We start from the raw sequence: 13,228 nt of genomic DNA on the forward strand, positions 1-13,228 counted from the left end.
GCCCTACTCCCAGCCTACACCTCTTTCCAGTCCCAGGCTCCCCCTGACTGCCTCCTGCCACCCTCACAGCATCTCTGGGGTCCCTTAAACTTACAGTCTCAAAAGTTAAGCTCCTGCTAGTTTCCAAAAAGCCTGATCTTCCACCTAAGTTCTCTGCAACTAACACAGTGCAGTTCAGGTCTTCAGAGCTGGGACTCCAGACCCTTGGGCCCTGCCCCCATCATGCCCCACCTGCAGACCCACACTTCAGCCACTGGTCCTGGAGAGCCTCTCCATCAGCTCGCCGCTGCCCCACTGCACCATGTTTGCACACCAAGCACCTGCGTGACCCGTGGCTCCGGGCAGGTAGCGAGTAACCAGAAGCAAAGCCTTGGAGGTTTCTGTCAGGAGAAGAAGGAAGACACTGCCTCCCACCCAGCCCAGGGCTCCCCACTAGCATCTGTGTCCACTCTCTCAAAGAGAGACGTCCCTGTCTGACTGCAGACCAGATACTTTGTGGCCCCAACCCAGCCCTGAAGCATCACAGTCCCATCCCCACATTGAAGAAAGCATGCTTGTGTCGCCACGTCATGATACTACATCTTCCCATGTGTCATACGTGGGCATGAGTCATAGGACAGTGCACCCCTGAGCAGCAAGCCAGCTCACTCCCTAAGCCAGGATGCCCCCAGAGCCAAGCATGACTAAGCCCCCTGGGGTTCTCAGGACACACAGCACCTCTGCAATGACCCTGCTTTTACCCTGCTTTCCCCTGCTCTTCCATGGGCTCAGGGCCCAGCCCCTCACTGCTCCACCTGCGCTGGGGCAGACCCTCCACCCCCCACACTCACTGAAGAAGGTCTTTGCCACCCTGCAGCCAGGACCACAGGCTCCTCCAGGCCTCCACCTCCCAGCTCATCACCCCCGGAGCATCTCGGCCCTGCCCAGCGGTATTCCACTACCTTCCATTTGAGGAGGTGCGGTGCAGCAGAAATTGTGTTGTATTCCTCTCTGTCCCCACATTTAGCAGAGAAGATGACTGAGGCGATACTGTTCCTCATTCACACTCCTGGCACCTGGGATCTCTTAGGGGCACTCTCAGCCTGGACGGAATATTGGTTCGGTTGACTTGACTAGTTCAGTTGGTTGACTAGAGTCAACACCTGACCTGTCATTCCTCTAGTTATCTCTAGTCACTTATAATGATGTGCCCCAGATCCAATCAACTTGGCATTCAGTTGCTCACCATACACCTGTTTTTTCTCAGGATGAAATATCTGTTGTCTTTTCTGAATGGGCAAGCAATACAATCTCATTTTGAAAAATAACAATATAGAGGCCAGGCACAGTGGCTCATGCCTGTAATCCCAGCACTTTGGGAGGCTGAGGTGGGCAGATCACCTGAGGTTGGGAGTTCAAGACTAGCCTGACCAACATGGAGAAACCCCCTGTCTACTAAAAATACAAAATTAGCCAGGCATAGTGGTACATGCCTGTAATCCCAGCTACTCGGGTGGCTCAGACAGGAGAATCACTTGAACCTGGGAGGCGGAGGTTGTGATGAGCCGAGATTGCACCATTGCACTCCAGCCTGGGCAACAAGAGCGAAACTCCGTCCCCCCCCAAAAAAAAAAATAAATAACAATATAGAAATAATAAAGGAGCTAATAGAAAGGGACGACATACTTTGTACAGGGTGGCTACATCCTTCCCATTTTATGCATTTTTATGCATTTTATACATTTTAATGCATGTATAAATGTATAAATTTGTTTCACAAATGTAGTAATCCTACATAACAGGTTCCATTAGCTGTTTTAACTACTCCATGTGGCTGACCTCCCTATTCACAACTGTGCAGTATCACAATAACACAGCATGTGTCAACTCAGTCATGTATTGACCCAGCCTCCTCCCAAGAGATGTGTGGGTGGCTCTCAAGTCTTCACCACACTGAACAGAGCAGTGACACACACTTGCACGCACCCAGTTCTTTCCCCAGAATAAATTCCTGAAAATGGAAGTCTTGGCACAAGAGTGTTCAGAGGTTACTTGGTGATATAAGCTGTGGCTGCCCTCAGCCACCAGACCCCACCACCACTGAGATGCTAGTCACCTCTGCCAGTCTGTGGCAAGACGTGAGGTCATTTCCCGTTCTTCTGTCCCGGGTGCGGACTTACTAAACCCCTACCCAATCACCATCATTTTGGTTTTTAAAACTGCTAATTAAAAAGCAAAAACCAGAACACTCTAATTGACTTGAGTTACTTAATTTCTAAGTTAGAACACACAGTGGAATTCATCTTCGCTATAGGATTGGCCATTATTAAGGGGATAAAACAAATTCATAGATTTTTTTTTTACTACTCTCCAACTGTTTAGTTAGAATTAAATGAAATTTAAAATCCAGTTTCTCAGCTCACTGGCCACTCTACAAGCTCAGTGACCATATGGCCAGTGGCTATTGTACTGGACGGTGCAAAGAGAGGACACAGACTGCCATCACCCAGGAAGATCGGCTGGCCGGTGCTGTTCCGAAATGGAAAGTCAGGATGATGTCCACTAAAAACCATAATAATGGAGCTTCACACGCACAAATTATGCAGGTGACCTGCACTATGGAAGGTACTCAGAACACTTTCCACCCCTGTGTGATGGATTTATGATGGATCCCGTCACACCTATGTCTAGTCTCCATAGCAACTAATAAAGGGGTGGCGGTGAAGGGCTCTATATTAAAGGGGTGGAGGGGAATGTAACTAACCACAGTAACTAACATCAGTCTACGTTCTCAAATTCTCCGTCACCATTCCCAACAAAACAAACACACTCCCCCTTCTAGGAAATGAAACAAAAAGGGGCCTCTGCTATCCAACATGAAGCTGGATATTCCTCATACCTCCGGACCTCTGTTTTCATGTGTCATCAAGAAGGAATGCCTGGGCCACAGAGAAATGGGGATTTGTAAAAGTCAAGGTAAAACTTATTTAAAAGTCTTCGACATTCAGGCCAGGTGCGGTGGCTCACGCCTGTAATCCCAGCACTTTGGGAGGCCAAGGTGGGCAGATCACAAGGTCAGGAGATAGAGACCATCCTGGCTAACAGGGTGAAACCCCATTTCTACTAAAAATACCCAAAAAATCTGCTGGGCATGGTAGCAGGCACCTGTAGTCCCAGCTACTCGGGAGGCTGAGGCAGGGGAATGGCGTGAAGCTCCAGGGAGCGGAGCTTGCAGTGAGCTGAGATTGCACCACTGCACTCCAGCCTGGGAGACAGAGCAAGACTCCAACTAAAAAAAAAAAAAAAAAGCCTTGGACATTCAAAATAGAACTGCCGGAAAAAACCTAAATAAATAAAATCATATATTTGCTTAACTATAACATCAATGTTGACCTTAAAAGTAGGATGGATCCAAGAAATTGAATCCATCCCCTAATGCTCCTTATTTTCTTAGTCCTTCACCATTTTTCTTTCTGCCCTTTGCCAAACCCCTAACAGAATCAAAAGACAAAGTAAAGAGGACAAAGTTAAACACGCACAGTAGCACACTGTCCATACTCTCACTTAACCTGGGAACATGAAAATGTTGTAGCATGTTTAGTTCAGGAATGCACCATTGGCAGGGCGCGGTGGCTCACTCCTGTAATCCCAGCACTTTGGGAGGCTGAGGTGGGAGGATCACTTGAGCTCAGGAATTGGAGACGAGCCTGGGCGACACAGTGAGACCTCCTCTCTATTATAAAATAAGAATAATAATAAAGAAATTAAAAAAAAAAAAAAAGGAAAGCACCACTGCAAATATTCCAGTTGATTCACTCTGCTCTCAAAAGACATGTCTCACACCAAGCAACTAATACCATGTTGTAACCGCCCCAGAGGAAAGACGTCCAACAGCTGAGGAGACCACAGCAGCAACTAGGTCATTTCCTATTCGAAGAAAAAGGAGGCAATGCCATTTGGCAAATTCGAGGTAGAGAGACAAATCAATTCATGACGCTGCGAGGAGACAGAGTTCAAACGGGATCTACTGACATGACAGGGCATTGAGGGGAAGGAAAGGTTGAGGGAAACGCGGAAACTATTTCCATAGGAGAAGGCTTTTTCACTGAAGTCGAAACTGGCTTTGTACTGACGCCTAGCAAGGGAAACTCCCTGGACACTCACAGACATTCATCTAGTTACTTGCAGGAACATTCACCTTTCCGGATGACACCCTCTGCCCTGCAGTCTTTATTTTCCCTGGATAGACCAGTGTCATTTAAATACTCAGAAGCCTCTCTGCCTTTCAATGCTGTCGTCTGCAAAGAGATGAACGGACCTGTGCAGACAGCTGGCCAGTGATGCCGGGATCTCCTGGTAACATGACCCAGTCACTGTGTCACAGACAGGCGGGCCAGGAGGAAACCAGAACCACAGATGGATTCCAGGGAAAGCCAGCGTTACAGAATTAGGAAAAGCTGGGGAAGAAAAAGGAAAACGAGAATTTCCAAAACTGCCGCTTTCCCAGCAGAAGGGAGATGAAGTTGTCACTTTGGCTGCGAGGGTGCAGAGATGGAGGAAGGGTTGGGGGTGGGGATGGTACTGCAAGTGAGAAGAATAGCTATAGGCTTCATTGCAAAGCGGTTCATGCAGAATACGCGAGGCCGGCGGCTAACTCCAAGACTTGCTCTCTCATTATTCCGTTCTGGTGCAGAACCCACTACGCAGGTGACAACACATCCCAGCATAAAGAATGAAATCATTCAGGGCTGGGCCCGCTAGACCGTGAGGCTCCGGCGGCTTTCGCCCGTTGTCTGGTGCACCCCACCTTCAGCACCTGCCCAGGATGGGGGCGATTGAAGACAGAGGCCCCAGAGACGCTCCGAGGCGAGGCACCCCCAGATTCCCGGCTGGCAGCCCAAGTTCGCAGCCGAGGGCCCAGGGCGGGGAGAGGAGGGGAAAGGAAGGAAGAGGAGCAGGACGCTGCTCGGGGGCACCTGCCTGAGTTCAGACGCGGTCCCCGGCCACAGGCGCGCAGGGTCAACGCCGGGGGGACCAGGACTCAGCCCTCGGAAGGTCCGCCCCAGCCCGCGGGGCACCCGGGCACCCGCTCTCCGACTACTGCCCCGGCTGCCGCCTCGCGGCCCACGTCCGCCTCAGTTTCCCCTCCCGCCCCTTACCTGCTCGAGACCTCGGAGGCTGTCCCGGGGGGCGCCCAGCAGCGCGCACAGCTCCAGCAGCCTCGAGGGCAGCGACAAGTGCTGCGACGCAGCCTCCGCCATGGCTGCCCGCCGCCCGCTGCGGGTACCGCGCTCGGGTGCCTCGGCCGCTCAGCCGCCCGCAGACCCCTGGGGACCGGCCGCGCCGCCTGGGGTTCGGGTGCGCCGCGAGCGCCGTCCGCGGGGCGGGGCTGGAGGCAGGGCCTGGAGGGGCGGGGCCCGAGCCGAGGCGGGGCCTGGAGAGCCCCCGCGGATCCCGCGGGGAGACAGAGCTTGGGGGCGGGGCTTGACTGGATGGGGAGGTGCTGGGCGGGGCCTGGAGTGGCTGGCCCGGCCCCAGGGCCGGGGACTTAGGGGCGGGGCCAGTCCTGGGGCGGGTGCTGCTGGAGACCCGCGCGCGGTCGTCATTTCCGAACCCGCCTGCGGGCTCTGGCGCGTGCGCGGCGTCGTAGCACGCGCCCCCTTCCTTCGGCCCCGCCCCGCCCCCCGGCAGCCCGCTCCCTGGGGAACCGAGGGAGGAACGGGCGGGGTCCTCAGGTGCCCGGCGACGTCATCCAGCCCCCAAGGCTCCAGGGCGCAAAGGGTCCCCTGATCTGGCAGTCCCCGGACCCACCCTGGAGAGCGTGGGGGCACAAAGGCCGGACGCGCCGCCCGCCGCCGCCTCCAGGAAGGCCTCCCTTGCCAGGACAGCGGAGTTGGCCCGGTGTGGACAGCAGGAAGGGCCGGCGGGAAGGGGGTTGGAAAGATCCACTCCTGGTTAATAACTCTGCCGGGTTAACCTAGGGCCGGCCATGTCCAGTACGGACTTGAGTAAAATTCAGCAGGAAAGGGAGCAGGGTGGGCGCTGCTAGAGGGAGGCTTCAGGACTGAGGGTCAGAGGCCCAAGGCCTGGCAGGGCCCTTACGTCGTGAGCTCCAGGGAAGCTCCAGCTCCATCAGGTTGGCCTGATGACCGGTGGACCACGGGCCTCTTCCAGCCTCAGGCTGACCCCAGAGAAAGGGCAGCCCACAAGCCCTGGAGGCCGACTTGCTGCCTGGTCATTGCTGCAAAGCCTGGAGGGGGCCCAGGCTCAGTCCCCGCTGACCTTCGGCTCCCTTTACCCTGCCATAGCCATCTGTGTAACCCAGGGGAAATGATTCCAAAGGGACTTCCACTTCTGATAATCTATGATTCTGTTTTTTAAAAAACAAAACTCTAAATTGCTTAATGTCAAACATCTGTCATCTGCTGAACAGGAAAAGGAACAGTAGGTACAAAGCAAGGCAACATCAGAAAGGGGAGCCCTGAGGAATGTCTCCCTCCTTCCGCAAGCTGGGTGAGGTCGTGACTGCAGCCTGACTCACCGGTTTTCTTTTGCTTACTAACTAAAGATGGTGAGGATCCACTGGTTCTCCCTCAGGCCTGGAGGCTGCCTGCCATGGGTGGCTCTCATCGGTGATCTGAGGCCACAGTTGTTATAGTCTCCGACTTCAAAAGAAAGACCGATTTCACGCACAATTGCCTGTCTCTCTCGACAGTGGCATCGGTTTTTTGTTGTTGTCTTTCTGTTTGTTTTTGAGACAGAGTTTTGCTCTTGTAGCCCAGGCTGCAGTGCGATGGCGTGATCTCAGCTCACCGCAACCTCCACCTCCCAGGTTCAAGCGATTCTCCTGCCTCAGCCTCCAGAGTAGCTGGGATTACCCACCACCACACCTGGCTAATTTTTGTATTTTTAGTGGAGATGGGGTTTCACCATGTTAGCCAAGCTGGTCTCAAACTCCTGACCTTAGGTGATCTACCTGCCTTGGCCTCCCAAAGTGCTGGGATTACAGGCGTGAGCCACCACGCCCAGCCTCGGTGGCCTCATTTTCAGCAGCCTCTGCAAAGCGCACAGTCTGAGTCCATCGCCCAGAGTCCCCAGCATGCAGGAGAGAGGCTCTCAGCCTGGGCTGGAGCGATGAGCTGCTCCCTGAGGGCCTGGATCTGGCTCCTTTGTGTGTTGCTGTGTGACAGGTGAGCTCAACGGCCCTAAGCCATGACTTCCTGAGGGGCAGTGGTCAAGATTCAAGGAGGTAAACACATGGCAGCTCTTGCCACAAGGACCCAGTGAGGCTCAAGTGAGAGCAGGTCTCTGCTGTCCCTTTATTGCCAGAAGGCCAAATGCTTTAAGGAAGAGAGCTCCAGCAGTGCACAGAGCTTGCAGTTGACTCCTTTAGGCCCCCTTTTCTTCCTCCTTAAAACCAGATAATTGGGCCAGATGACCTCTGAGGGGCTCCCAGCTCTGCGCTTGTTAATACATTCCTGTCTCTCGTGCCACAGGTCCTTCCAAAGTGCCTACAGAAAGCTTTGGCCCATCCTTGAAAAATTGCTGATGGGTTTGGAGATACAAGGTGGAGATGACTAGCAGTCAAGCTCAAAGGTGGAAAAGTCACATCGAGGCAGATGAGCAGATGAGGGGACCTAGAGAAGAAGAGGGGCATGGAGAGCTCAGCCAGCAGGAACAATTGCCCCAGTAGGCAGCACTGCCGCACATCAGAGTCAAGGAAAGCAAAGCTCAGACTGGATAAAAGAAACCTGCAAACACAGTCAGTGCTCACTGCATGTGGGCTCAGAGCACGTGACCCTCCTTCCCTGTGTATTCCTGTGAAATGGGTTTACTGCTCTAACTCTCAGGGACACTGTGAAGATCAAACAAGAAAATAGAAATAAACATAATTTATAAACCATAAACTACCGATACCAAAAGAGGGGCGAGCTCAACATTGCGAATGTGCTGATACTAAACGGTTCACTTTAAGATGGTCTTACGGTGTGTGAATTTCACTCGAATAAATTTTTTTAATGGAGTTTATGGGGATGCTGCAGGATGTCAATAACCTTTGGACATTTTAGCAGCACTTTAGGCATTAAAATTATTTTTTTAAAAATATAGGATGAAGGGAAAAGCTTCTTGACATTGGATTTGGCAGTGATTCCTTGGATATGACCTCAAAAGCACAGATAACAAAAGAAAAAATAGTTAAATTGTCTTCATCAAAATTAAAACTTTTGTATCAAAGAACTCTTTCAAAAGAGTGAAAAAGTCACAGAATAAGAGAAAATGTTTGCTGATCATATACCTGATAAAGAATTAATATTGGGAGCCAGATGCAGTAGCTCATACCTGTAATCCCAGCACTTTGGGATGCCAAGGCAGGCAGATCACTTGAGGTCAGGAGTTCGAGACAAGCCCAGCCAAAATGGTGAAACCCCAGCTCTACTAAAAATGCAAAAAGTAGCCAGGCGTGGTGGCGGGCACCTAGCTATTCGGGAAGCTGAGGCAGGAGAATCGCTTGAACCCAGAAGGCAGAGGTTGCAGTTAACCAAGATCATGCGACTGTACTCCAGCCTGGGTGACAAAGTGAGACTCCATCTCAAAAGAAGAAAAAAAAAAAAAAAGAGTTACTATTCAGAATATATTAAGAATTCCTACAACTCAACAACAAAAAATATCCAGCCCAATTAAAAAATGGGCACGGACCCAAATCGACATTTCTTAGAAGACACACAAATGGTCAATAAGCTCATGAAAAGATGTTTAACATCACTAAGCATTAGGGAAGTGCACATCAAAGCTAAAATGAGATACCACGTCACACTTATTAGATGTTATTTTTTAAAAATAACACAACAACAAAAAATAAATGTGGGCGAGGATGTGAAGAAATGGAAACCCTTGTGGACTGTTGTTGGGGATGTAAAATGGCACAGCTGCTGTGGAAAACAGTATGGCAGTTCCTCACAAAACTAAACAGAATTACCACATGACCCAGCGATCCTACCTCTGACATATACTAGAAAGAACTGAAATAAGGCGCTGGAACAGACACTTGTAACCCAGGTTCACAGCTGCACTATTCATAGTAGCCAAAAGGTGGGAGTAACCCGAATGTCCATCAGTGGATGAACGGGTAAATAGATTTTCTTTCACTGGCAGTAAAAGCTGTGACTCTGGAGGCAACTGCATTTCACACAGCTCTCCACACAGGTGACTGCACGGCTGTCTCGTCTCTTTCCTATGCTGTGTCTTCAGAGCTAGCTGTGATATGACATGTTGTGATATGTACGTATTGAATATACGTCTTTCACATACAAATGCAACCAGTTTATTGAGGGCTTGATGGAGGATGTGGAGTGTGGGGGAACGGTCTTACATTTCCAATTTAAAAATCTCAACAACAACAAAATAGGGGACAGAAGGGCAAGAGTTTTGGTGTTCTCTAGAGCAATGGCACTCTGTCCCTAGAAGAATGGTAGGAGCGGGGCATGTTCATATGTCCTTGAGGTGTGACCGCACATGGGCACACAGTAGCCCAAAGCACATCCCAGCCGGGAGCAGTTCCTTTTATGGGGCCGCCTGGGCAGGAGCCAAGGTGCTGGGTTTGAAACAAAAAGGAGTGACTGTCCCACACTAAGTAACTCACCAAACCTCACTGACCTCAGTTTTCTTATCTGTAAAAAGAGCAATGCGGGGCCTGGCTCAGTGGCTCACGCCTGTAATCCCAGCACTTTGGGAGGCCGAGACAGGTGGATCACCTGAGGTCAAGAGTTTGAGACCAGCCTGGCCAACATGGTGAAATCCTGTCTCTACTGAAAGTACAAAAATTAGCCAGGTGTGGTGGTTCATGCCTGTAATCCGAGCTATTCAGGAGGTTGAGGCAGGAGAATCGCTCGAACCCAGGGGACGGAGGTTGCAGGGAGCTGAGATCGAGTCACTGCCTCCAGCCTAGGTGACAGAGCGAGAGTCCATCTCAGGAAAAAAAAAAAAAAAAAAAAAGCAATGCCTACGTTGCAAGGCTGCTGGGAAAATCAAATATGCCAATAGATGTGGACAAGCCCCACACAGAGAACGGAAAGCTGCCTGCGTAACTATTATATTAGAGTGTTTGGACAGACTAGGGAGCTATCGTACCTGCATTAAAGGTCAAACTTTGGGGCATCTACGAGACCCATCACAGTCTGGCCTCAAATAAGTGTTCCCATCGCACCCCTCCTGAACAACTGTGACTCACCCACTGTCCCCCTAAACATGCCCTTCCCTGCAGGCTGCCCAGGACACACTTTTCCTACTCAGTCTGAAACCCACCTACTCGTCCTTCCAGGTCTTGCTCAAACAGCACCTTCAGGGGAGCCGTCCCTCCCCTCATCCCCAACTCTCCCGGTGAGAAGTGGGGCTCCCCCTCTAAACTCCAGAACCCTCCACCCTGCATTCCAGGCGTTTCATTCTCAATGGCCTGGTACAAATCCTGACCCGATATTGGTAAGTATTTGACCTTGCACAATGCGTGGAGTGTCACAGAGACCGTGGTCGGTGATAAAGGTGCAATCGGCGTTGCCCTCTGCTGTCATCGTTCACAGAGATTCTCCACAAGGACCGGTCTCCCAGCTTGATGGTGAATGGGGAGCAGGTGAAGTTGACACACATACCCCAGAGTGCACAGCCCTGAACGTCCACACATGACAAACACACAATCCCGTGTGTAGTATTTGGATGCACTCTACCTTGTTACAACTGGAGTTCAAACAATTGGATTATGTATTCCTCACATAAACTTTGAAGTGGGGTTAGCTGGATCTGCATGCAATGATACACGCTAAGCTTCAGCTTTTCTGGGAAAGCATAATCACGTCTCTGTAAGCAAAGAAAAACACAAGTCTGAGTGAGCAGCTGTCTCCAACAGCGACATGATGGGGACACTCTACTGCCGTAGTGCAAGTCACATGCAAACACTTCCAAATCCAACCCCTGCTCTCACTAGCCCTGTGACCTCGGAAGTCCCTTAACCTCCCGAACTTTGGTTTCCCCGTTTCTTTTGCGATGTTTATTGACCACCTGCTATATGCTTGGTCCTATGATAATGGCTAAGAACACAGAAGAATAAACTAAAACTATAGACCTCCCCACTCGACAAAGAGCTCACAGTGCGGAAAATGTGTGTTCAGTGGAGAGAGGGAAGCAGAGGTTGCCCTGGAAATGGAGAAGTAGGACCCCTGACCAAGCGGGAGATTCAGGTGAGAGGAGAACACAGAAAATCAACCATGAAAGGGGAAGAGGCATTTTCTGGGGGAACAAAGGCATAGAGGGCAAGGCAGGCTCAGCAGCGGGAACAGCACCGGCAGAGGCAAGGCTGCAGGAACAGCACTGTGTGTGCAGAGGCCGCCGCACCAATGCTTGGATGCTGCCGAGAAGTGCCTGTTTCATGCTTGTTGTGCTGCCCAGTCCCTGAAGCAGTGCCCAGTGCATGGCAGGTGCTCTGTACACACCGAGGGGAGCAGTGGAGAGGGCCAGTGGACTGGCGTCTGTCCTGGGGTAGTAGGAGGCTATTAGGACTTTGACCAAGTTAGAAATGGTTCCAGACTGGTATTTGAGAAAGGGGACCCCAGCTGCAGGGAGAGGCAGGAAAGTGAACATGAATACTGCAGTCTCCAGGCGAGGGCAGAGGATCCAGACAGGCCGGGAGGGGAGCAGCAGGAAGACGGGCAGGAGGCAACTCAGGAGCACTGGGAGGGGGTGGCGGTGGAAAGGGGGCCAGGGGCCATCCACGTCTCAATTCTCAAACTCCACAGGTGAGATTCGGCTCCTGTTCCACCACTGCAGCTTTGACCCCACCGTACTCCAGTGGCTTGTGGGCCTGTCCTCCCATGGGCCTGTCCACTCGCTGAGGGCAGGGCCTACAGCTGAGATGCTCCTGCTGTGACCCAGAGTTGCACAGAGCAGGTCCTCACTCGTGTGGGGAGAGCCCAGGAGCACCAGGCTGGCAGGGGCAGGGGGAGGCGGGGTGTGGAGGAGCCCCCAGGGGGTTGGTTTGGGACAGGTTGACCTTGCAGAACTGTGGACATCTAAATGGGCCATCCTGAAAGCGGTGTGTGCATCTGTGTATGTGCATGTGTGTAGTGTGTGTGTTTAGCAACTGTGTGCTGTCATGTTTAGGCCTGAGCCTTTCTCCCTTCTCTCGTACTGGGAAAGGGAGGGAGAATTGTAGACAAAGCCAGAACGCAGATACAATGGGGATGGTGATACAGACTCTGGGGAATAGACACCAGGGAACAAGCCCTTCACCATCCACAGTGAGAACGGTCACGTGATGGGGTCCCAGCAAACAGCACAGGTGCTGTGAACATCACCGTTAACCATGCCACAGGTGGGCCGCCTCATCAAATGCCCCTGGCTTGCTCAGGCAGCCCCCTCCTGTCCTAATCAGCTATCAACCCATTTATGAAAAGTTGGTTTCCCTTTAAAATATGAATAACTAGGCCGGGCGCGGTGGCTCAAGCCTGTAATCCCAGCACTTTGGGAGGCCGAGACAGGTGGATCACAAGGTCAGGAGATCAAGACCATCCTGGCAAACATGGTGAAACCCCGCCTCTACTAAAAAACACAAAAAACTAGCCGGGCGAGGTGGCGGGCGCCTGTAGTCCCAGCAACTCGGAGGCTGAGGCAGGAGAATGGCGTAAACCCGGGAGGCGGAGCTTGCAGTGAGCCAAGGTTCGGCCACTGCACTCCAGCCTGGGCGACAGAACGAGACTCCGTCTCAAAAATAAATAAATAAAATAAAATAAAATAAAATAAAATATGAATAACTAAGAGGAAGACACGTGTTGTCAAACACGTAACTGTCTGGGCTCACGTTAGATGGTGCAACCTCTACCTGCTGAGTTCATGTAGACAGTGCAAGTTCTGAGCTCAGTCTCGCAGGGCTTTGGAGGGTGCAATGGCAGCTCTCAACACTGGCCACCAGTAAGACCCATGCGGAAAATTTGGACAAACCCCTATGGCCAGGCCCTGCCCTCAACCGCTCAGAACATCTAGGGGGCTGGGGTGTGGGCAGCGGAGGATCCAGCGGCGTCCCCAGGTGACTCGGATGTGCAGCCAGACACCGCTGCTGGGCTAATGCTGTATTTTGTCATTTGTGAAACGAAAGTAATGACACTTCCTCCTGAATGAGGAAAACATTGGGCTCCCCTCCATAAGCACTTACTGCGTGCCTACTCTGTGCTGGTTCCCGTGGTGCCTACCAGTGCTGGCACACAGT

The 13,228-nt window shown here is 51.8% G+C and overlaps 1 protein-coding gene and 1 long non-coding RNA gene across 3 annotated transcripts in view; one reads left to right on the top strand and one right to left on the bottom strand.

The window, feature by feature from the left end:
* DENND3 (DENN domain containing 3) overlaps positions 1-5,282 on the bottom strand; it is a 70,181-nt gene extending 64,899 nt beyond the window's left edge. For both annotated transcript variants that reach the window (XM_050800190.1, XM_050800191.1), the window contains exon 1: positions 5,139-5,282. In XM_050800190.1, coding sequence (XP_050656147.1) covers positions 5,139-5,240 — 102 coding nt within the window. In that variant the 5' untranslated portion in view covers positions 5,241-5,282. The remainder of the gene's footprint in view (positions 1-5,138) is intronic.
* A 371-nt stretch (positions 5,283-5,653) lies between these two features.
* Positions 5,654-8,005, top strand: LOC126960544 (uncharacterized). The gene is made up of 2 exons (XR_007728046.1): positions 5,654-5,880; positions 7,476-8,005. It is a non-coding gene; the product is annotated as an uncharacterized LOC126960544 (long non-coding RNA).
* The last annotated feature ends 5,223 nt before the right edge of the window (positions 8,006-13,228 follow it).

The sequence above is a fragment of the Macaca thibetana genome, chromosome 8, assembly GCF_024542745.1.
Source record: "Macaca thibetana thibetana isolate TM-01 chromosome 8, ASM2454274v1, whole genome shotgun sequence".
In the NCBI taxonomy this organism is placed as follows: Eukaryota; Metazoa; Chordata; class Mammalia; order Primates; family Cercopithecidae; genus Macaca; species Macaca thibetana.